Source organism: Aythya marila (assembly GCF_965140915.1).
Source record: "Aythya marila genome assembly, chromosome: 6".
In the NCBI taxonomy this organism is placed as follows: Eukaryota; Metazoa; Chordata; class Aves; order Anseriformes; family Anatidae; genus Aythya; species Aythya marila.
The window spans coordinates 18,966,841-18,992,319 of NC_139047.1; the positions used below are offsets into that span (position 1 = coordinate 18,966,841).

At 36.8% G+C, this 25,479-nt stretch overlaps 1 protein-coding gene across 1 annotated transcript in view; it reads right to left on the reverse strand.

Moving 5' to 3' along the window:
* Window positions 1-9,185: 9,185 nt before the first annotated feature.
* Window positions 9,186-25,479, reverse strand: part of MYO3B (myosin IIIB) — a gene marked incomplete at both ends in the record, with an annotated part of 190,770 nt that continues 174,476 nt past the window's right edge. The window contains 3 exons of the mRNA XM_082763227.1: window positions 9,186-9,321; window positions 10,633-10,679; window positions 11,054-11,160. Of these exons, the coding sequence (XP_082619353.1) occupies window positions 9,186-9,321; window positions 10,633-10,679; window positions 11,054-11,160 (290 nt within the window). The remainder of the gene's footprint in view (window positions 9,322-10,632; window positions 10,680-11,053; window positions 11,161-25,479) is intronic.

Below are 25,479 nucleotides of genomic sequence, written 5' to 3' on the forward strand. Positions count from 1 at the left end.
AACAGGTTACACCTTTAGCCATGCCAAGTCTTCCAATACCCCCTCCCTCTCACAGCCTGTGGAGGGCTAATCTGAATTTCACGCTCTGATTTTGCTATTGCTAATGTCTGAGCTTCTTATGTGCGCTTCTTGTAGTTGCTTATATTAGTTCTCTAGCACTAACAAAAGCTGCCCTCTCCTTTCAACCTAGCTCATTTGCAATCAACGGAATCCTGGGTCTATAGTCTCCTTTACAATAAGATACTGTACCTTGAAGGAAACCCACAGAGAACCTAATATCTGACTTTTTGGAGCAACAGAAGAAACCAGGGGTACGTTTCTGTTGTTTTGCAGACACTTTTCTATAAATGCTAATGGAAGTAATTCAGACGTGCCAACAAAGACAGAATCTGCAACACACTGCAGGTGTGAGGGGGCTGAAACAAAAGGGATGCTAACCCTAATGGTATTTCTTGTCATTAACAATTCTTTGATGTTCATACTCGAGGCTCTCTTTTATCTTCTAGTTTTTCAGCCATCTTTGTTAACATGCAGTGCAACTAAATCTTATTTTTTTCCCTAACCTTTAAAGACATCTGCAAAATGTTTATGCTAAGTTAGTTTCCATAGCATCTTTCTGTAACACACATTGAAGTAAAATGAGATAAAGCTTGCAAGGTTATTATTAAAACATCAGTAAGTTCCTATCATTAAGTGAAAGGAGCAGATCAATAAAAAGAAGCTCTTAATGTTACTTTAATAAGGATGAGTTTCTTGTAACAGGACTGGGGATTAACTTCAGTGTAACAGAAGTGGTGTTTATAATATAGCAGCTCTGTTGATAAGAACCAGTTGGTTTTACTTGTACTGATTAAAAAAATAAATTCAATTGTAAGAGATCAGTAATTTCCTATATTAAAGAGCTTTTCACAATATAATATATTTAAGGGCATTTTAATTTTCCAGAAGGGATTTTTTTACCACTAAGTGGGCAATGGCATTCAGTCAAGGCACTGTAGGTGGAGTTTTTCCATATCCATCTGTCTTTCCATGACTTACAGATGGAAAAACGCTGTGTCTTTTAAAATGTTCAACTCAGTAGGATGACAGCAAAATGAAATGAACAATCAAAGCACAGAAGATGCCAACCTGAACTACTGCACAGCACTACCAGCAGACCCAGCATTTTGTACTCATCCCATCGGTCATGTCCTGTTAGATCGCATCCCATTTTATCACAGTCTGTTGCATTATTGTTGCCGCATGCTGGAATGTTAAATGAGCAACATAATCAATCAATACCAATTTCCAATCGGAATTCAGCTGTAAATCTGCATTGAGTTCAAAATGCTGGAGATTGTAACACAAATTATCAAAAGATACAGTTTTATGAAGCCTTTCATTTTATTTTTCCTTCAAAACGTTAGTTTTAACAGATCTATTTTATTAAATAAATTGTCTCTGCCTGCATTAAATACAGGACTTACCTTGAATTTAGACGTAAACTTCCATCACACTAATCCTACATATGAAGAATACAAAGAACTGTGGTTAGATTCGTTATTTTTCTTTTATAGCTTACTTGCATCTTGAAGCACAAAGACAAACTAGGGACAGTGTACTTAATACACTGTCTTGTCCCAAGTTTCAGCTGTATGGATTGACAGATTTAGCTGCCTCTCTTGTTTCACCTACAGTATTCAGCTGTCCTAGAAATGTGTATGGGACTTGGGGATCTTAGATTATTGTCAATTTTTCCAAATTAGTAGATTATCTGTAATTATGTTTCTTATGGCAGTGCTGAGCAGTGATCATTCCTGTTTTGGTAGAACTTGCAAAATCAAAAGTTTCTGTTTCAAGGATTTTGTGATCTCAGTACAAGCTGTTCTGTCAGAGAAGCCTATGGATAATCTAACACAGTTAATGCATCTGGAGAATTTGTAGCTTGTTAACAGGAACTAGAAGTAAGAACAAAAAGTATTGAATAAACTGTCAGACAATTTTGTGAAAACACTTCTACATTCCTCTCCCCTTGCTAAGGGCTCCAATGTAGCAAATCCATACTGTCACCTCCCAGACATAAAACAATGCCATTCTCCAGCTCTGAGCTTTCCATGGGTCATTTCCATCAGAATCACAAGACCTTGTTACTTTCTTCCTGGCCACAGCCATCCCCACCAGCACATCTCACATCATAATGTCCCAGCTCTGCTGCTGCAGTTTTAAACAGGCCTTCATCAGAGACTTGCTATAGTCAGTATCATGATAATTTTGGGACACTCATGCCTCCCTCCCTCCCAGCACTGTACTCCAGCCCAGTGAACTGCCTCCAGCCTATGTTGTGGCTGTATTAGCTTCACTGAAAGATCAAGATGAGAGTTTCAAGTCTAATTTTCACTGGAGATGGGTCAGAAATTGATGCTTTGGCCTTTTGCAGAAGAATGCAAATATGTTGCTCCACCTACTTGCCATTTCCATTTGCCAATGATCTTATAAAATGATATTTAAATTGTTGCAAAATAATCTCTCTCTGCAACTTAAAAACAAAAAAAGAAAACAAAAAAACAAAAACAAACAAAAAACAACACAATAGGCTTGCTAAGCAAAAGCCAGGAATTTAATCGATTACTGGCTTGATCAATAATATGTAATCTGGTTTCTGGAATCATAACTCTAAGATGTGTTTTTCTCTTATCTGTTCCTATGTCCTCTAACATCACAGCACAGAAGTACTACAATAAACACTGCCCTGTAACACAATGAATATATTTACTGTTCTGACTGATTCTGGATTTATACATCTAATAAAATAATTTCCAATAATTCCTGAGAAATCCATTAAGATGAATCATGGCATCAGCCTGTGTTTGAAGACACGGTGTGCTGTTATTTTGCATTGTTGGCCTCCTCCCTTACCAGTTCCAGTGCCCATCACGAAGGAGACACAAAGTCTCTCTCTCACCAACTTCTGTAACCTCTAGCTCTGGCCTAGAGGACTGCTCCCAGGCCTTGGGTTTTCGTAGCATCCTGTGCTAGTTCCATCATGCTGGGAATCCTGCTCTCTGGTCAAGCAGGATTTTGTTTTCTGTTAACGAAGCACTCTGCTACAACTCCTCCCGGGGTAAACAGTCTTAAAGAAAAGGCATACTAACAAAATGTATTTCTAATGCTAACAATAAAATTGACATTTTTAATATTTTGTTGTCAGAGGTAAAAGCAGAATAGATAAGCTTATTACACACCATGTCTTGTGCATATAACAGTAGTAAAACTACTTAGCTGTTTCCAATAGAGGATAACACTTTTGTGCCTTATGGCCTTACTGTTAATCATATGCACTCTTATGTATTTGGTTAACCTGAATATACTACATAATGCCAAAGTTTGGTTACTTCCCAAAATTCTCTGTTTTGAGAAAAAAAAATAGGAAGGAGAAATAAGGATATGACTGACTGCAGTTATTTATCTCATTGGTAACTCATCTCATTGCTATAAAAAACCAATTCAGTTCAGTTCTTATAAGGGAATGAAGCATTTGAATATATATATATATATATATATATATATATATATATATTAAGGGTTAGTTTTAAGATTGGGGCTTAAATCTCATTTTACACCACTTTAAATTTGGTACAAAATAGCTTCTAGTACTAACCAAATATCTTGACCCATAGTCATTTACTTCTACTACAAAACTGCCTCCTTACTCCCTCTCCAGGATATCATAAATCTTTTTACCAAATTACGTATTTCCTCATTTTCACTAAAAAAGAAACTCATCAAGAAATTCTACTTACAGTGATGGATCTAAGTTCTAAAATATGAGATTTGATCATCTGTCCTTATACACCTAAAATCAAGCAAAGATCAATGAATTCTAAAATGAGACCATTGTATATTAATACTGCAGGAATTAGGCATACATGTACTGCACTATCAGAGACAACCACATAATTACGAATATGAAACTCACGTTGTTTTCCTACTGTTTATTGAGTTCAATATTGAATAAGACAACTAGACCTAAAACCACTACATATCTTCTATTTTTAATATATTTTTAATTTTTAATATCATCTATATTTAAAACCACGTCTGTTTTTCATGATGATATAAGATATAAATAAAAAATATTCCTTCATTATAAAGGATGTTGGTTATACCAATGAGGGTTAGAGATTATCCAGTCAAGACTACTGTTCAATAAAGTATTGCAAAAATTGAAGATATCTACATATAGAAAACAGCAACACTATGAGATTCCTTACAGATCTTTATAGTCTGCAACTATTTATATGGATTGAAAAGTGCACTGGAGGTATGTAGAAAGTAGTATAAGGAAAGTGAATTGGTAGCTTCTTTTTATACTCTGACAACATGTTGGAAGCTGTCCAATTCAATTAGAAAGGACCATGTTTAAATACATTCATTTTCTTTTAAACTGAAACAAAAAATCCATGTTATGTTTTGTATATGGATGTGCCATGTATAGCTCTTACCACTAAAATGTATCAGAAGTTAGAAATTTAGTGGAATTAAAATACAGTGATACAATTGCTTGGAAGTGTAAATATTCACAATTATACAAAATACAGCAAAATACATATAAGTATATATTTATAAAAGTATGATGCTTATATTAGCAACTACACTAAATGGCACAAGATAATCAGTATTTGTGCAGTATTAGGAAGAAATTTTCCTTTTTGGAAGGTGGCTTTGTAAATGTCCAGGGTTGGTTATTTTCTGTACCTACCACTGAAAAATTTGGTTCTGATCATTGCCAGAAAAAGGAAAATGAGCTTTTGGTCAGACTGAACCTAACAAAGTCTTCAGTTTTACATTGTATAGAGTTATATTTTATAAACTTGTAAGTAACAACTCCTTGGACAGCATGACGGGGACTACTTAGAAGATCTTCAGTGCACAAAAGCCCTTTCCACCACTCTTAAGGTGTATAGGTTAAGAGAGGTCACAGTGGGGGCAAATTTAAGACGGCTGCAATTTACTCCTATTCTAAGCTTCCTTTATGTTACCGAAGTGATGTAAATGTTTAAGTGAGAAGCAAGTTTAAAATTACCAAATGAAAGGGGCTAATCTTCAAAAGCTCCCTGCCCAATTTACGGATGGCAGAGAGAGAAGTTTTCATGCTACCATAACTGAAAGGCTGAAATTGTCCTCAGCAAGAACTGGTTTCTAGTGCCATTAAAGTCTGCAGAAAAAATCTGAAATCCCTTGTTGAGCTTCACTCTTTTCTCTCCTATCTGCTGAAAAGCGTTAATTATATTGCGCACACAGCCTAAAAATGTTCTTTTTTATAACAGGATTTAAACTCTTTACTTTTATAAAATATTAAGAACAGGGTGTTATGAACTACTAAGCAAAATACATTAATATTTCAGGATAACATATGTGAAATGAAATAAAAGAGAACAATACTTAAATGGTATCAAAACCAAATGATAAAATCTAAACAATTCATGTTGATATACTCCCACTGACCATGAACACCAGATTGTCATGTCTCCTGCACTCCTTTTCACTCTTTCTTATGACACGTCATGCGTTTGTCCTTAGATCTGATCTCATATATTTTCAGAACTATCTTTTTAAAACTCTTTTTTTTTTCTTTTTTTTTTTTTTTTTCACCTTTAACTGTGAAAATGTATTCTGCCAACTAGTCACCAGTAGCACACCTCTATACTGCATTCACAGACAGTGCAAGGCTTTTTATCACTTTATGCAAACAAAAACTGCCGTTCATCCTCTGCTCCTCAGTCAGAGGCTCTCTCCCTTCCTCTTTCCTAAGCATGCTCTGCGTGGTACATTCATGCACAGCTAGCAGTGCCATCCAGCTCCCACTGAATTCCCAAACAGAGCCAGTCCTTAATGCTGGAGCAAAGAAGCTGCTATGCTAAGTAGCAGCTCTTTGGTCTCAGTTCTTATAGAGGCTATTGAGCAGGCTGTATTACAAAATAAAACAATCCTGCTTTTATGGGACAAATATTGTCTCCTGAACCCAGATACAATCATTGCTGTAACCATCATTCAACACTGGTGGCCAGACAATGGTGCCTCCAGTAAGAGCAGCCACAGACTAGCAGACAGCAAGCATGCTTTCTTCCCCTGTCACACAAAGGAAGAACTCAGGCAGGCAGCCAGCAGGAGATGATGGCTTCTCGGTACACTGGATACAACATCTCCACACTTTAAGCATGTTGTTACTCCCCCATTCTTATAGGATTTGATGCTCAGGACGGTTCTTAAAGAAATTATCTCTTCAGCAACACAGTTGTAATGCAAGCCAGAATTTTGAAAGAAGCACTTCAAAACACTTGAGCCACCTTCCCATTCATGCACTCATCAACCCAAACAAACACATCTATCAATCTTTTGCCATTTTTAATGCAACTGCACAGATCTACAGCAAGATGAGGATACAGCCTTTAATCTAAAGAGATATGTGTGCTACAATAAGAATGAGAAAAGGCCACCTCACAGGCCTAGTGAGCATAAACTGAATTGATCAAGAAGCAAATGAAGAAAGGGAGGTAAGCTATGGAAGAAAACAATGGACAGACTGTCCTGATGCACAATTCTTGCCCAAGAAGCAACAAGAATTAAACGTGCAACTCCACAGTTGTTTTCAGATAGCAACTTCAGTATAAAAACATTAGTGACATCAAACCAATTCAAAAATTATAGCAGATGCAGATAGTGGCACTTCACGTGACAAGGAAAACATTAAATTTTACCCTTTCTGGGTGATCAAAGAGTGCTTAAAATATGACACAAAATCTCTCTGAAGTCCATTTCTGATGACTGAGATTGGTACAATCTTAACAATCAGGAAGAAGAAAAAGAAGGACCTAAGGGATGTACCTAGGGAGTATTTGCATTTAGCTTGTGCTTACTATTTAATGTTCTGAAGCTGCTCTTGTTAACTCAGGCCCCATTCAGCAAAGCACTTAATCACTCATTGATTTCAGTGGGACTTAGGTTTTGGTTTAAGTGCTTCACTGAATTATATATTATTTTTCACTTCCCATTGCTTCTTTATGAAATTAATACAACTACTCAGCATAATGTATTCAATGTAAGGTAAGCTTCTGGTTTTTGGACAAGTGATGTATTACCTAACTGGAAGCCTCACTACCATTTAACTGAAACAATTGATAAACTCTAACCATGCACAATAAGGATATGCATTGCACAAACAATAAAAATATATTTTCCCAAATAGTTTGCAAAAAGGAGGGATGGAACCACAATGTATCAGTATTGCTAGAGCTCCCTATGATCTATGCCAGTATAAGAATAATAGTAAGTCATTTGAATCTTTTCAAAATAATGTCATTTTCCATCCAGATATGTTGCAGATTAATAGACCCGGAGAATTTATGCATTATGTAGGAAAGAAAAGTTGCACATTATTTTTTATGAAGTATCATAACTCTTTCTTGCTATATTTTCACCAAAAGTAAAGATACTGATCTGCATGCATGCATACGTGTAAATTGCCATTCATATTTGTATTGCATCTTCTAATATCATTAATTCATCAGCAGCTACTCACAAATTCTCAATTGTTTAAGGAGTCCTTAAATTTTAAAGACTCTAAAACCCACACCCAGATGCACAGCAGAGGAGAATGAAGAGTGAACTGAAGGACTTCAATCTTTTGAAGGATTTTAACTTTTAGTTTCAACCTTTTGTTACATTTTGAGTGAAGAACGAATGAAGGATTGTTCCTCTTGGAACAATAGAACATTTCTGTGTTTATTAGTAGAGACAAAGCTTTTGCTGACTTATCTATGTTGTTCCTTTTTCTACTTTCAAACCCTTTTCTGGCTTAGGGATGCTCTGACTAAATTTGCCTCTTGTTTCCAATGACATCTTTCTTTGTCCTGTGTCTGAAAAGATGAGGTCAGTGGATTTGGATAGCAAGAAATTCTTTAACTTGTAGAACAAGCGTGGACTGTACCTCCACAAGGAGGAAGGCTTGTTAGCATGGATCAGGGTAAATCCATTGGAGGGGAGATAAAAATAAGTGTCATAATTAAACCAATATGAAACACGGTCACATTTAGTCAACATTGTTTATCAAAACAAAATCAAAAAACATTTTGAGCAAAGTTATAAGGTGGTATACATACAAAGACTTTATTTCCAAAAGTTTTTGACACGAGATTGTATGGAAAAGAAACAAAGAATTATCACAGATCAAAACTGTGGGTCAGAAACTAAAAGTAAAGATTAAGATGAAGCAGTCATTTTTTTGTCACAGAAAAAGGTACCAGCAAAGTGTCTCAGTGTTCCATAGAAAGTTACATATTGTTTCACTAAGGATTTGGAAAGAAAGTGAAAAGTGAGTAGAAAAATTTACAGATAACGTTTTTGTGTGTTACATACAAGAAGGCAGTAGGAATCACTGAAGCCCAGGGATTAAGCCCAGGTTAAGAAAGAAATGAGATACTTGCATGGATAACAAGAATATCCAGTCCCAACGATGGTTTCAGTCACAAAGGCTATATAAAGCAGTCTTTGCTATCAACTAATGTTAGCTTTAAAATTGTTTTGCTTCTTACATTTGAAATATTTTTCAAGTAAAACTTATGGTAAAGTAATATTTCATATGAAAAATATTTACGAGGTAAATTAAGACACACTTTTTATTTTAAATGATTTTACTCTGTTCATTTTTATAGTGTTAAAAGTCATACAATGCACAGAAAATTACAAAATACAGTGCTTTAATATCAATCTAATGAAATATTGAACATTTTCACTATGACCCCAAAAGATGGTTTTTAGTACAGCATTCTTTTAATCCAGATCAGTTCCTTGATCTTATTTTCCACACAGCAGTTGTGCCAGCACAACAGAAGGGATGGCACAGGGTGGAAACAGCAGCTGGGGGGAGCAGGGAAGAAGGGGCTGGAACTGCACAAAGTAACCTTGCTGCTAAAAAAACATGTTGATTAACAACAGCAACGTGTACAGGTAGTGTTGTTCCCCTTTACTGGAATTATTTATGGAAATACAATTTAATATCTGCAAAACCATGTATAAATTAGTGAAACGAAGTTGCTAACTGAAATTGTATTTTTAAATATATTATATAATCATGCACAAAGTTAATTAGAAGAGATTACCAGCATGAAAATACTCTTACCAGTATTAGTCAAAAAAGTGAGTGAAGCTCAGCTTTGAGCAAAAGACACTCCCCTTGGAGAAGAAGGAGATGTGGAACTGAGACAGCTGTCATCTTCAGGGATTGATTCAATAGCTGACAGTGATTTGTAATACTCATCCTCTCCATCAAGCACTTTGATTTGGCTTGAAAGAAAACAAACAACATTTATTAAGTTAAAAAATGAATTCTGTCAATATCTTCAGAAATTGAAACTTCTCTGTGGATGTGAGAATGAACACTGCTAAAAAAAAAAAAAAGAAAAAAAAAGTCTGAGATGATTTGATCAGAAAGATGTAGTTTTTACATGTGCCGTTTACTTCGCTACTACTTTCTTATGATTATATTCTGAATGGTTCTAAGGATCAGTGAAAGGCAATGTAGTCCTTCTTCTATGTGTACAGAATGACAGACCAACTGTTTGCCTCCGATGGCCGTTTCATTTGAGCAATGTAGCTTTTTTGCCTATATATGTTCCATATATATGGTATGATTTTGGTAATGTATTTCAGCTGACAGTTTGCTGTGCATATGAACCAAAGATCACATCACCAGTTTTGGGGTAAAGCCCTACTGACATCAAGGGGCCTTCATTTTCCTGTGATGTTTGAATAGCACTGCAGTCCCATGTTAGTGATTTTGTTCCCTAAACAGGAAAACAGACTTTTTAGTCTAGGGGAGAGAAATCAAATAAATCAAATTTTGCTCAGTCATGTAACATTTTGGGCTTTAACCTTGACCCTCCTATTCATACGCTCATATTCAGAAGACCAATTTAAAAATGAGAAAATGATACAGAAAATTCTTGTAAACTTTTGGAGTAGATGCTTTTTGAAGACCCAGCATACACCGGTTCTCTCTGGTTCATGTGACCAGTCAGCGAAATGTTTTCAGAACTCTATAGTGGCCAGCTTGGCTTTTATGAATTGTTTTCAGTGATTTCTACCTATTGCCAGGAGGTAACTGTTCACGTGACAATGAAAAACTGGCTCGGTCCAATGGAGAAGCAGCAACTCCCTCTTGGGCTGGGTGGCATGTCTGTCAGCTCTTAAAATATGCTCCCCCAGGAAGGCATACCACTGTGAGCGTGGTGTTGCAAAGCTGGTAGGGCTTCTGTCCGTATTATAGGTTAGAGGACTTCAGTTTCAACACCTTTCATCTGGGACCATTCACTAGTACCAAATACATTTAAAAACATAAAGGTTTTCTTTTGTAGTCATAGTAGTACTCAGAGAAAGCTGGGGAACATATTTTGTTAGAATCAGTTCTAGTGTCTGCAGACAGCAGTACACACAAGTTTTACATTTGCTTCTGTAGAAAATGTCCAATGTCAATGCACAGAGATATGTTAATTGTTTATTTTTAGAAACCTCTCTAGAAAGTTTTGCATATTCTGTAATATCACAAAGGACTTCTTCTGTTTACAGTTGCTTAGAACTAAGAAGATAGATATTTACCCAAGTTTTCTTGGCTTCCTCTTGCTCCCTTGATATTCTAGAGTTCCCTGTGGAGAGGGCCAAGAACACACAGTCAAAGCAAAGCAGCAAGTCGTTAATTTTTAATTCAAAGTGATTTTGTGTTGAATGCAAGCAGATGCTGATAATATCAGAAGTCACAGCATAATTTTTTTGATCAAAGGGCTCAAGTGAGCCTGATGAAGCATGCATCTTGCTCGTCTTTGATAAACCACATCAATTATTCACCGTGAAGGCAGACATCCTGACATGAAAGCAACAGATAAAGAGCATAAGCACATGTTCAAGACGAGAGCAGAAGAACGTGGGGGTGGGGCTGGAGGGGCTGAAACAGGTATTAATAACAGAATTATTAACTGGAAACAAAGCCAGTAAAACAGCTTTATTGCCACTTTGAACTCACATTTAACTGGTTATAGTACATGTTGTCCTCAGGGCTATTCAGCATTTTGGGCTGCTGACATCGTCGACGAGGTGTTCTCAGCTTCTGTTCAAGACAGTTTTCTGAACCTACAGTAAGATAAGACAATTTAGTTTTAAGCTGTGCCAGGTGCTGTGAACATCTCAGCGTATTTTAGTCTGTAAACAGTCCTTTCTTCTGTCCTATTTGGTCCTGGATTTATTAGCAAGTCCTATTCAAAGCAAGCACACAGAAACTTGGGATCTTTGTTTTCTGTTTTGAAACTTAGTTCAAACACAAGTTTTTAGGCATAACTTCACTTTTACTTTTATAACATTTTTTAATTCTTCCATATATCTGTATCACACAGCTTCTTATTCCTTTCACTCTTTATCTTAGCATCTTCTGTTATCTGAGCAGGAAATTAGGTATATTGTGACCAGCTAGGGATATATCATTCAGCAGCAGCAAAAATGTTTTTCTATCATAGACAGCAATACAGCCCTTTGACTGATGAGACTTACTCTATTATCACCATTTTTATTATATAAAAAGACTACTTTTTGACATGGCTTTCTGTTTAATCAGAGAAATCAGACTGGTTTGGGATTACGCTTTCTTAATATAATTCGTGATGCACTGTAGAGTAAGAGTTGCTTGGAGTCATCTGGAAAGCAGAGTTTAAAGATGAAGGAAATATTTCAGAAGGGGAAGATTCTGAAAAGAAGTAACAGCCTTTTTATTTTGTCTTTTTTTTTTTTTTTTTTTTTCATGTTAAAGAAGAAAGACATTATGGTGTGCTGTACTTTGTTTTACCAGGCATTTTCTGTGGCACATCCTGTGGATTATCAGAACAACTACTTTCAGGATAAAACAGAAGCACTATTTACTAAAAGACAGTATGGTGGGTAAGGAAAGGTCATTAATTTTTCCAATAATATTCCCAATGTCTTTGACTTTTCTGACATTTCCCTGTTAAAAATGACAGTATGAACAAAAAGAATTTTTTGTGGCACCAAAGGAAAAATATAAATCTTACCACATTTGCACTCCATACTGCATGGGAAACTTGCTCTGATCCAAAGGGACAGCACAAAGATCAAGTAGCACATGAGTTCCTTTACACACTTCAAAACTGAAGTCAATATGGCTTGTGTGGGTGCAGGACTCTAATCTAACAAATTCATTTTTAAGATCTGGCCTTAACAAACAGGTAACGTTAAAAAGGCGGGTTATCATACACACAGGTTCACAGTCTGTAACTATTGTCTTTTTCTGCAATTACTCAGTGAGGTAGAGGACATGCTTGAACTTGGGCTTTTTCAGCCAAATGACCGACAGTTCTAGGAGATTTTCCCTCTTTCACTGTACTTTCTGCACAGTGAAATCTGCAACGTAGTTTTTTTGCAGTGAGGGACTGCAGTGCCTGTATGGAGGGGAGCACTTGTTTTGTGCCAACCATCATCTTCCCTCACAACACCTGGGAGGGATGACAGGTTAAATGGCCATCAGGATACTGACTGGAGAGCTAAAATTAAAATCTATTTTATAGAGAAAAGTTAAATTTTTCTAGTAATACAAAATAAGCTTTAACTAATATTCTTGCGTTGCTGCTAAATATGATGCCCAAATCTTCAATGCTTTATACTTCTCAAATTCAGGAGACCTTTATATTTTTGCTCAAGAGATTGGCAGCTGAGCCTGAACCTTTGCTACATACCTGTATTGTATAAATCCAGACAAGGCAGAAGCTGTTCCGGAAAATACTGCATGAGAGTCTGGGGAAATTAGATGCCCAAATACCGCCTGTGCCTTTGGAACGTATTTTTCTGTAATATTTAGATACGATATAGGTGAAATTTTCTTCTCTCTGAAATTTCTGAAAATTTTGCTAAAGACCTGCTGTTACTACAGTATATTCTATATATGCATGCTTTGAAAGTTATTCAGACTGATCTTAGAGCTTTCTGTCTCATCAAGACAGCAATTTTTGCAAGCGATGTCTTCAGTTGCAAGGCCGTATCAGTTTATTTTTACAGTAATGTAATTCATGAATAACGCTCCAAAAGTTGTGTTTTGTTTTTTTTTCAGTCTACCAAGAGGCCAGTATGAATAAAGACTCAGGCCCTCGCAGTTTGCCAAAAGTAAGTATACAGCACACAAGTATTTAGAAGTTTTCAAACAGCACTATAACATGATGAGGTACTCTTTCTTCCTTTTACCCAAAATGTTGTTGTGGCCTGATGTTATTTTTCAAAACATCTATGTGCATAGTCTTCATTTTTATAATGTCTTTTATTCATTAGGATTCTGAGACACTAATATTTTGTTCTAGCTTTTTATCCTGGCGCTTAATTATTTCTGTGTATTACATGGGTGGTCTGCAGCTTGTGTCCAAAGGAAATACCCATTCAGTGGGCCCATTTGTCTTAGTGTTTAGTAGCATACTACACGAACAGTACAAAATCTGGTAACATTTATCATAAACTACCATATCTGGAGAAAACTGTATTAACATGTGCTCAACACTCAGCAGTTGAACAGGCAGTTTAAATGGTGTTCTAAAATATTTAGCTTTGATGACAAACTTTAGGCCTCCAATAGGAAAAAAGTCACTTATTTTCATACTAATAGCAGCAGCATCACTATCATTAACAGGGTGTTGTTTGTGTTGCACCTGAATTGTGCCAAGAGCCTCTGGCATGCCCACACTCCTGGGCTTGCTACAAATTTAGAGACCAGATAAGAGAGTGCACACAGGCACTTCCTTCAGGCTGTCCTTTCGCACCAGTTTTGAAGTAAAATATTTGCCTCCCTTTGTCTGAAAGAAAACTTTTCTTCCAGGAAAGCAGAAATTCCTAATGTTATAGCTTCTTTATTGATAAATCTTTTACTGCAGTGAAGAAATAAAACAGAGTAGGTAAAATTCTTTCTGCCCAGTGCATTACATCAGCTGATCCAGCCAGCATAGGGTAGACTGAAGCTCTGGGTATCCTCCTCCTTTCCTCACTTGAACCCAGAGAGGCAGACACAAATGGGTGAGCAGGCTCTTGTGGATGTTTCCCTAAAGCTACCATAAAATTGATGTTGCTCACAGAGAAAGGAATTAGAAACTGGCAGATGGGTAAATCTGTGAGAGTACAAAGTATTTGTGAGTAAACAAATGGATTGGGTTTCTATTTACTTCTCTGTTATGACTACTGGTTATTCTTCTTGTTTTTCTGGTACATAAGAGCCCAAGTCAATATATCAGGACCTTGCAGTACTCAGACAGATTACAAAGACGCATGTTTTCAACTAAATGTAAAATCAAACATTTGAGTTACATTTTTCAGAATGGGGATTGTATAATGAGAAAATTACTTGGGAATCATCATGGATATTCAGGATATGAAGCAGACTGGGTGCAAAGCAGAAGGCTACTCAGCAGAAACAAGGAAACCATTTTATTGTTGGGTGCAGAATTATTTTAAAGAGGGGGCTGTAAACTGCAGAATGTTTTGAGAACAATTTGAGATCTAGAAAATCCACCTTACAGTGAGCAATTTAAAAAGTGTCCTATTTTGTTGTTTCAGAAGAAGGATAAGAGGAGTTTTGAAGCATTAAACACAATGACAGTGGAGGGCTTTTCACCTTTTTCCATGACATCTCTTGATTTGGAGATGATTATCACATTTTTTATGCCATATCTTATTTACATGACTTTTCTGTTTAAAAATACATCCTTTCAACAAACAGCTTTTTTTTTTTTTTTTTTTTTTTTTTTTTTTTCCAGAGCTGCACAAGCTGATGAACAGTAAGATTTAACAAAAGTCTTCAAAATGTTCTTTAGCAATGACACAAAGACTTTTTCACCTAGTATTTGGGCCCTGACCAGTACTTACAAAACAGCATCTGAAAAAATGTTTCTTTCTAATGAATTCCCATGAGGGGCATGACTCAGAGAAAAATCTCATGTTAGTTGTCCTGTCTGTCCTGCTCATCTTGGTATTGAAAACTTGTAGACCGACACTGGGCATGCTTTTCAGAGGAAATGCAAATCACCAGATTGTGTTCTCCACAATCATGCTGGGATCTTCTTCAACTATTCATGATTAAGTTCTTATTCCAAAACCCCCTCGATGCTGATAACTTTGCCAAACACTGCTAATTTTTCCTATATGGTACATTTTGCAGAGACAATGGTGATGAGGCAGCTACAACTGCATTTGGAACTTGTAAAATCCACTGATGTGAGTCAGACTGATTTAAGGTTGGTGCAGCACAGGGAGGGCACTAAACTGGATGACGTCTTACTTTTAGCAAGGAATGCACTGAAGGGATCTTTGCCAACACATCAGTAATACAAAGCAGGCTGCATTGCTGACTCCCTTGGTGAAGGGCCTCCATCCACTACCACACATATTGAAGAGTGGAGCTGAGTACTCATTTTCCTTCTGAAGCCATTTATCCAAAGCAACTTTGGAAGGGATTAGTCTTTTATCTTTCTGTTACAGGTGAATACAAACATAACATTACAGAAAAGGCAGTCCTTCTCTAATTACTCAGATGCAGGAAGATACATTTTATGAGGAGAAAGGGCAGCCTGGTAAAGGAAAAGTAATGGGGCCATACTTCTTATTAAAAGAGTAAGCAAAAGCAAATAAAGTAGATAAATCAGTATGACCAAGAAAAATAGTAAGCATGTGTCTGATTTCCAATCTATAATATCAGATGAAACATGAAAGTGCAACCCTTAATTATAAGCAAATACTAGCACAGGCTCATGGGATCTCATCATAACATCTCAAGGTCTACATTCATGAAAATTTAAGCAATGTTTAAAATCATGTTAATTTGTTCTTTGTTTGTTTCTTTTCCTGCCAGTCTAATTTATTCCAAAAGACTTTGGTTCTCAAGCCTGGATATATTGATCATGCCTATGTAAAGCATTGTTATAGCCTGGGGAGAAGACTTTTGTGGAAAAAACTTGTCTTTGTTCTCCTTTGATAATTTATATGTATTTTGATGTTTTCAAGCTTTTCCAGTTTTGAATCATTTTTTAAGGCAGCAAGTTAACTTCACTTTTTCTCTTGAAGTCTTGGGCAAATACAGAAATGACCTCACAGACAATTATAATATGCATCCTCCTCCTGGACTGGATGCTAAGTGGGTAATTATGTGCAGCATGCTGATTTCAAGGAACAGTTATATTTTCTTCTGTGCCATACAAGTCTATTCAAGCAGAGGACTCGAGGGGCTAGTGATTCTGGCTCCCCTCATATCAGTGTTAAATGGGAGTGACTGAACGTCATTTATGCAGTAAAAAATGCTGTAAGTGAACTGGGCTTTGTGATCTTAATTACTTCAGCTTGATTTTTAAAGAAGAGAGATTTATAAAGGGCACATACTGCTGTCTGGCCATGAGCATTCATACAAACACGTTTTCTTCCTTTTCTCATCCCCATGATTCTCCACCACTTCCACAAATTTGCATCATACCATAAGTGCAACAGGGGAGGAAAATGAAAAACTTGCCCAGGAAGCAGAGTGAATACTCAGGCAGTTAGCCCCCACTGAGCTCCTCCTGCACCTGCCTGCCTGCCATACTAAAACCAGCCAATGTAGCACTTTCTTGCACACCCCTGTACTGAACTGCAGCCAGCCTGACTGTAGTATAAGCACGCACTAGGAGACACCAGACCCACATCACAGGGTATTTGTACTCTGCCTGTTAAATGCTACCTGTTACAAGTGTGTCAGAAACAAGGGCAGGATAACGGCTGCAACAGTCTTCCCAGACCAAGCGCTGTAGAATTATCTCGTAGCTTCACTCTTGGGACTAACGCAGTTATCAGGTCTATGCTGTACACTATAAGTATTAAATATACGCTATATTAAATATTACGGTAGTTCCCACACCAAAAAGATGCTGGAGGCTCATGGAAAATAAGCACTGCCTCTGGCAGACTTTAATCTCAATACAGGAGAAACCCGACAGACAACAATATGGGGTAGGAGAGAATAAAAAGTAGGACTACTTGGTGATTTAAGCAACTATGTCTCTGATATCTTTGTGGTTTTCCTTCTGAGGTCAGTGAAAGGGGAAAGAGAACACTACAGCAAGAAGAAACAGACAGGAAAAAGGTGGAAAATAAAACAATCGAGTAAGATACTGAGCAACTATGGAATAGAAGAAAAGGAAATAGCCATTAATGGTGCAGCAGTAGAACCTAACTAAGTTCTGGCATCAGAAGATTTGATTAATCTAAGAACATCAGGAGCCTGGAGACATATTGGCATATTTAATGGTATTAACAATTGTAATTCTCTCCAGGATACTTCGTGCTTACCCAGCAGTAACTTCAGTATGTTCCATAAGGCATCCATTCTGTTGGTATAGTGAGATTTGGTATGACTGGGAACCATTCTTGCCACCAAATTCCCTTACTCTTCCGCTACAGAAGAGTGTCCAAGAATATTTACAGGGGCTGGGGTTCTTCATGCCGCTAGTGACAAGCAAGCATGGAAAGAACAAATCAGATATTCTTTGATGACTTAGAAGGCCTCAGCCCTTGCTTACTCACAAAATATCTTACTAGAACTTCACTCAAGTGTTTCTAAGGGAAAAGAGTTTAATAATTTACATATATATATGTATACATACATTAAAATGCTTATAAAGAGAGATTAATTCTTAGCAAATCGTGCAATTCCCATGCACTCAAAGCTCTTACTTGGGTTCAGTAGGTAAGAATAATAAGCTAGATTTAATTATTTTCAGTGTCAAGTGCTTTGCAGTATAAGTTGATAGCTCCAAATGTAGTTACCAGATTCACTGAAAACAGAATCTGGAGGGGTAAAAAGTCCTATGACAGAAAGATTTAAAATAAAAAAAATCAAGCTTCATGATCACCTCAGATCCCCCACACAACTGTGGTGAACTAGAATTCTGTTTATTCAGATGGAGTGTGTTCATAGTGCCAAGAGCCATAGACTGCTAGGGAAATTAGTGTAGCCTCTTTGATGTCATGTGCATCCCAGAATCTGTAACACACTGCTAAAACTGTGAGCATAGCCTTTTGTTTATAACCCTAAACAGAACCATTTGAATACACACATTGAAAGAACTCATAACAGGAGCAATGCATTTTCTTCTACCCAGTGATTCATTACTTACGGCTTCGTTTTGGATACTGCAGTTCTATGCAAAGACATATGCTTTAGATCATAAAGCACACTAAGCAAATCATAAGTTCTTCAAGATGGTATGTAAAGGCTGTTTTTGCATCTGTTTGTTGCCAAAGACCCAGATGATACTGTAATTAGAACAACAAATATTTTATGTGAAATCAATCATTTAGCTGTCTCTGAACCCTGAAACAATGTCTTTTAGATACACTTTGTTGGGAAACAAGATCCATAAATAGTTAGAATCTTGGCTTTTGTTGTTTTTTCCCCTTCTGACACAATTCTGATCCTTCACTATTTGTCAGTTCTTTCAGTTTCTATTGTGAGTGACTTAACTATTGAGGGAAAAGGCAGAGATTAAACAAAGCATGCTGAAGAACTAACTGCCAGTGACTAACACGGATGAGATTCAAACGTGTCAGCAAACAGCGTGCTTCTACAAGTTTGGTCCTGGAGACATCCTCCTATACTCATTGAATATACACAATCTCTCATATGCCCAGCATGTAATAACATCCAATGGTGGGTTCCAGAGGTGAGGCAACTGGTCAACTAACCAGTCAAAGCCAAAGAGGTTTAAACAGACACAACTTTAACTTTAGGAAAAAACAAAACAAAACAAAACAAAACATGCCAAACCATCCTGAATGACACAAGCTAGTTCTGGACAATGAAGAAAAGTTAACTGATGATTATTTTTCTTCTCCTTAAAGAAGACACAAGGCAGTTGTAGGAGCTGCTTTTCAGTTAGTTCTTTTCTGAAGAGACAGTTACTGATGAAAAACAGGACATTTCAGGTATGCTGGAATTACTACATATCACAGCATATTTCATGGTTTTAGCAGTGCTGCTTGATCCAGTAACCACCAGGTGATAAGAAATAGCTATCTCACTTTACCATGTGAAGTAAGTGATGCCTCTCTTGCTCTCTGAGTGATGTTGTAAACCAATATGAGTAACTGAAGAAATTCACAGGGGAAAAACCTACTGAAAACAATTAAATACAAAGAGATCATTTCTAGATCGGGAAATCCCTGAGCCACAAACCATGCTAGGCTGGGCAAATCTCTCTGCTTGTCCTACTTTTGTACTATATTCCACGCTTTTGCTCTTGGTTATTGTCAGAGAGAAAATTAGGCTAAACATACTTGGATTAGATTGGAAATACTCTGTTAGGTTTTTATTTGTGATGCTGCTAGCATTCAAACAACCAGGAAAGAAACCCACTCAAAATAAATCCACGCAGTCCAAATCCCCAAGAGACACCTGAACCTGAGGTTGAGGTAACACCTCATGAGATCCATACCAGAGTCTTCAATGCAAAGATGATTTCAAAGTTAACTTTAACCGCTCATGGCAGGAATGTAGTACGATGCATGCTTTTTCTATTGCACTGCACCAGATTAGCCTGAGCTTCTAGAAGGCAGAAGTAGAAATCCCACACAAAGAGAAATACAAAAGAAAGCCAGGCATTCTTGAATTCTCTGGATATGCTTATTTTCCCTTTCTATAAGTGCTAGTACGAGGTACTAGTTTTGAAGGACAGACACCAGGAAACCTACACAGGCACTGTGCCCCCAAAGGGCTGCTATGGTACAAGCTTTTCCCATCAGCATTGTATCATAGTTGAGACTCAGTCTGTTGGTGCAGTTTATTTATTTAGTGAAGTTAAGAAAATAGGAATGGAAAGAACCTCAGGTATTTCTCATACCTCAGGAGGTATGAGAGATTTTCAAAATTGCTCAGTAACAAAAGATCCTTATAAATATCCTCAGAAATATAGCATCAACAATGGAAATATTTTTGTATAATACGACAATGGCTATTATTTCAAATAAGAATTAGGATGATGATTTAGTCATTCTGATTGATTAAATAGCTTTGGAAATGTTAAAATATCATGATAGGATCATCAATTTCAGAGATATTCTATAAAATACGGTTGGACTTGCTAATGCACAAGTTTTTAAACTGCATATTATGGATCTCTCAAGAGCTATCGTGTGCTAATATGCCTCAGAAAACTCACTGGACACTTGGCACTGGTTCATCTTGTGGATTCCAGCTAAGAAAAGCAAAGCATATGGGGAAAAAGATGAATCCAACATAAAAAGTAAACACTGTGATTAACTTTTAAAAATAAAAAGTCAAAACATTCAGTACATTAGAGACTAGTAACAAATCACAAATACCTTTCTAATACTGCTTCTCTACAAGGCCAATTGCTGAAGCTGCCAAAAATGCATCACACAAATATAGGGAGCTGGTCTCTGCAATCAAAAGTAGGGCAGGAGGCAATCTGTAAGTTCATAACTCTGTTAAAATTTTGCTCATAGTGGGCATGTGTTTCAGAGTTGCCGTCCTAGCATATAGTCTAGATGCTTTTAAAGGTAATTCCTCACCTTCTTCCAAACTGAAATAATAGCATTTTTATCCCATATCCTCAGAGATTAAGCCACTTGATTGACTTTGAATTCTGGACACACAGGAAATTTGTATTAATTTAGCATAATGATGAGGCGCAATAAAGGCTCTGTGGAACCACAACAGCATGGTCTCTAAGGTTTTGTTCGTTACAGAAACACAATTTGCATATCTGAAGGCTTGAAACCATGGGTCCATATTGATACAACTAGTATCTCAAATTTGAGTGTAGCAGATTCAGCATATATTTCAAAGAATAAATGGTAGAAGACCAAGATAAAACTCTCAGTAGATTTCTTCATTAAGAAAGTTTTTTTTTTTTTTTTTTTTTTTTCCTGAATTCAAGGTAGTTGGCAGCAGTAACTTTTAAAGGAAGTATTAAAGAAAGCTTGACTGAAAGCAAAAATACCACCAGTTAGGTATCTGCTTTCTAGTGTTGCTACAGGGACTTGGTCTGACATTTGTAAATGCTGGAAGTGAAGAAGGCATTGGCTGGATAAAGGGAACTAATGCCGCTGACCTATGTGTTACAGCGATCTATTCCTTTAAGGGGGTTTTAATTGCTACAGGGATTCCTAACATTAGACCTACGATTAGTGATGGCTCACAAGTGAACTATAAATCAAACTCAGGCCCGTAAATTCCTAGGAAGCATTCTGAAAGAGAAACTGAAGAACTATGATCTACCTATTCAGTCAATAACAAAGTTAGAAAGTAAGTAGGACTTGAGAAAACAAAACAAAACAAACAATGGTTTAGTGGGGACTGTTAGTGTTAGGTCAGAGGTTGGACTCGATGATCTTGAGGTCTCTTCCAACCTAGAAATTCTGTGATTCTGTGTGAACAACAACCACCACCCTTCAGGCTTTAAAGACATCTGTGTACTATGTGAAACAGCACCTAGGATTTTTTCTCCTTCCAAATCTAAATCAGTAACCATTTACTGGTAACTTAAGCTATGAATCTATGCTATGGTAGAATGCTAGACACATTTAAAAACAAGAAGTCATTATGTCAAGACTTTGAAGCAATGAGGTGTAGTTCATTAACTTGTACCCAGAAAAGGCAGGTGGGAGCTTCCAGTAATATGAAAGCGCTTTCAGAAAACAGAAAAGAGGTTTAAAGAATACTGAGGGAGCTCTATGCAGAGTTTCAACACTGGGATGTTCAATTCCGCTAAAGCAATTTAAGGCCGTATATTTCATGATACTCAGCCACACCATCTGCAGTAAGAGAGGGGAGTGAACACAACGTGTCTGCACTTTTCATCCAGTGCTACCTGAAAGCATTTAAAAGAAACTTTGGCAAAAAACTTCAGCTCATAGGAGCAGAGGAAGACATACACGTGTGCATATACAAACAGAGCGAGTTGACTTTCTGATAGTACAGTGACTTGCTTATGTGACAATATGTTTTGTTCTGAAATTACATTTCTTGACAGGGCACAGCTTGCTGTAGTATGTCAGCTCACTGTAATATATTCCCCTCTGAACACAGCCTTTGTACTTGATTATCGCTTATTTTAAATTGGTAAATTCTACAGAATTAGTTGGAGTTTTGATTTTTCTCATAAATATATGTCTAGTTCTGGTGACTTTGGTGACATTTTACTTCTCCGAGCATAATAAACCCTTCTTTACCAAAGTGAATGGTGATTTTAGGGTTCAAACTGAAGTACTAGAAAGGTGGCTTTTTAAAATGTTACAGCTTACCCATTCTAGAAAAAAAGGCTCCTTCATGGTGTCTCAGTACAGATACACATAGTTTTTTGTCACCCCAGAAAATACAGACCAAGTGATTTCAGGAATTTATTTGGGAAGTAAATTTGGGTATGTTTTCCATCCCCTAACTACTTGATTTTTTTTCAGTCCCTTTCTTATAATTCTGTACTACATTCTTGGCTAGTAATAGAGTAATATATCCCTAATGAATAGCTCGATATACAGTAACATCAAATTCTGTTTGTGTCCTGACCCTGTACTTGGGTTTGCTCATACTTTAGCAAGCAAAGTTTGAATTAACACTTTACTAGTTACGGCGCAATAATGCCTTGTATGAATGGCCTACAAAGGACCACAAAGAGCTGCAACATGAATAAACTAGCACATTGCAAACGTACCTGTGGCTGTGCAATGCCACTTCTCATTTGTCTGTCATTTGTACCTGAGCAGTACGACCATACTTTCTTCTATAACATATCCTGCTTCTCAGTAGGACTAATTAGCTTACGCACAGCACTGCACTCATCCAGCTATACTGCCTCCAGGGTCTGATTCACAACTAGCTTGAGCAGCTTTGCAAAGTACTGGCATGCACAGTGTCAATATACCACATGCTTATAGTATGGCTTATTTTATATTAACTTTCCCATGGAGACAAAACCTAAAAATCTGCTTTAACTCTTTGAACAGGTTCATTGAAGTCTGCTGTTGAAGTAATGCTACAACAATAATGACAATATCCTGTCCCCAGCAGAAAGGCTCGTGTCCTGAAAATGCTAACACTGATGCACATGTCCACCACTAGAATCAGTTCCTCTGAAGTGAGCCCCAGTAAGAAGCATATGAATACAAGGGAAAAAATGGAAAGTACCACAAAATCACACTGATAATAATAATATAGAGAAATATGATTAAAATGGAACTCTATAATAGAATTTTAAACTGACCCCTTTAGAAAGGGCTGTCTTAATTATTTTGATTATTAAAAAGCCCTATGAAGTAAAAAGTTAGGGGCAGAGAGACATAAGAATTCCTTTTCATTTGTAGAAGATATAATAAATTTAAAAATTCCAGCACTCTTTCTACCAACACAATACTTGAATTAACTCATGAAGCAGTTTAAACTCAGTGATAATTTAGTCATTCGCTTTCTACAAATGCTCAAAAACATGTAGGAGTATTTAGGCTAATCTCTGATGAAAATTCCTTATATTATATTCTTCAATAAAATAAGCACAAGAATAACTTTTGGTTTCATGGGAAGTATCATTTCCACATGTAGCTGATCGGCATTGTCTAAATTAAATGAATATGAAGCTGGTGGATGGACAGAGGCAAACTGAAGATAATCAGCAAAATTTATGTTTTCCAACAAGGTACAACACACAAATCACTTCAAAGAACCCCTACAAAATTATAATTTAAAAAAAAAAAAATCGCAATATAGCGAAAAGCAAAGAAATATGACTTGTGGACTGTAAGTTATAGTTCATTGTTTGCTTTCACAAGGTAGAATGGCAGGAAATTATCTCCCTCTCGTCACGCATTTCATTTTTGATTAGGTGATTTTGCATTATTTGTAACTTCAAAAAGCAGCCACAAAAATATGAGGTGCCAAAGACATTTTTTTGTTCTCTGAAGATGCAATTTTCTAGAATAAAACTGTCTATAACACCACGTACTGCAAAACAAGATTTTCAGTTTTTACTGCAGTCACTTATGCCAGCAATCTACATGAAGTCAATGCATTATGCATAATGCATAATGATAGGACCAATTGTCTTTAAAATAAAAGTTATTATTTAAAGACATATTTTTACTACTATCAACCAATAACACACATTTGTTTGAAACGGATTATTGTTCTGTCAACATTATGTTCATTATATGTCACCATTTTGTTCAGAAGAATCCATAATACAAAAAGGGCTGGATTATTTATACAGAATCATGTATCTTTCTTTTTATTGCTACAATATATAGTAGAGGTTACACTTATGCTTTTTTTTTTTTTTTTAGCTTTTTTTTTTTTTTTTTTTTTTTTTCATTCTGTATCTCTGCTGTTAGGATTTCACTTGGACAGTTTATGCAGAGATAGCCAGCTGGTCAAAGAGGTGCTTCTCCTGTCATATTTAGCCTTGGGACCCCAAGGTAGGCTCCAAGCAGGCAGGCTGCACAGAGAGAAGGAGCCTGTACCACTTACCACTTGACAGTGCCAGCAAAGGACTAACGTCCTCACCACACCTGTCCTTTCTATTTATCTCACTCCTGCTGATATACAGGACTACGATATCTGTCTGTTCATATAGAGAACTTGCAACATCAGCCTTGAGAGGAATGAATTTCCCAGTCATCTCTGCTGAAGTGTTAAATTCAGATGTCTAACGATGATATTTTAAACTTCATCGTTACTTCTGTCACTGGAGCTCAACACCCACAGGTGAAGGATAGTGAGTTAGTTACCTTATGAAGAGCTGCATGATTTATTGCTCATTTTACGCAAGAAACAGTTGCAGCCTGTGCCACTACGCAAGGAAGACATGAGTCCTCATCACTAGCTGTGAATCTGGGCCCACAGAAAGGAGACTGAGCCCATCAGAGTTCATCCTTGTGATGAACACTGTGGTAGGAGAGGGATCAAGGGGAACAATGAGGTGAAAGAGCACACCTAGTTACCTTTTCAAGTTTGATTTGTGAATGCAGAAAATAGTGAGAAGTAAATGTTTTATGTGCTGTCACGAATCACTTAACTGAAGAAGAGCAAAATCTTGTACTTCATGTAAAACCATAGGGACCAAAACAGTAATCCTGCCTGCAACTGGATTTTTCTTCTACTTTTAAAGAACGTTGGGTATTTTTGTTTGGAGTTACTCATGTTTAAAGAGAGACCTGTATAGTAACACTACATGACATGCTGAGCTGCGTGTTGCAGCATGTGATGCTGGTTTTCACCTTTCAGACAGCGTAACAGTTCTCATTCACTGGGTATAGCTTACGGCAGCCTGGGGATAAGAAGTGCTCTGTTGCTGCCAAGTGTAACTAAGATGGCATCCAGCCGTATTTCTAACATTTACTAAAGACCCAAACTATGGCAATTTAACTTGGTATCCATAA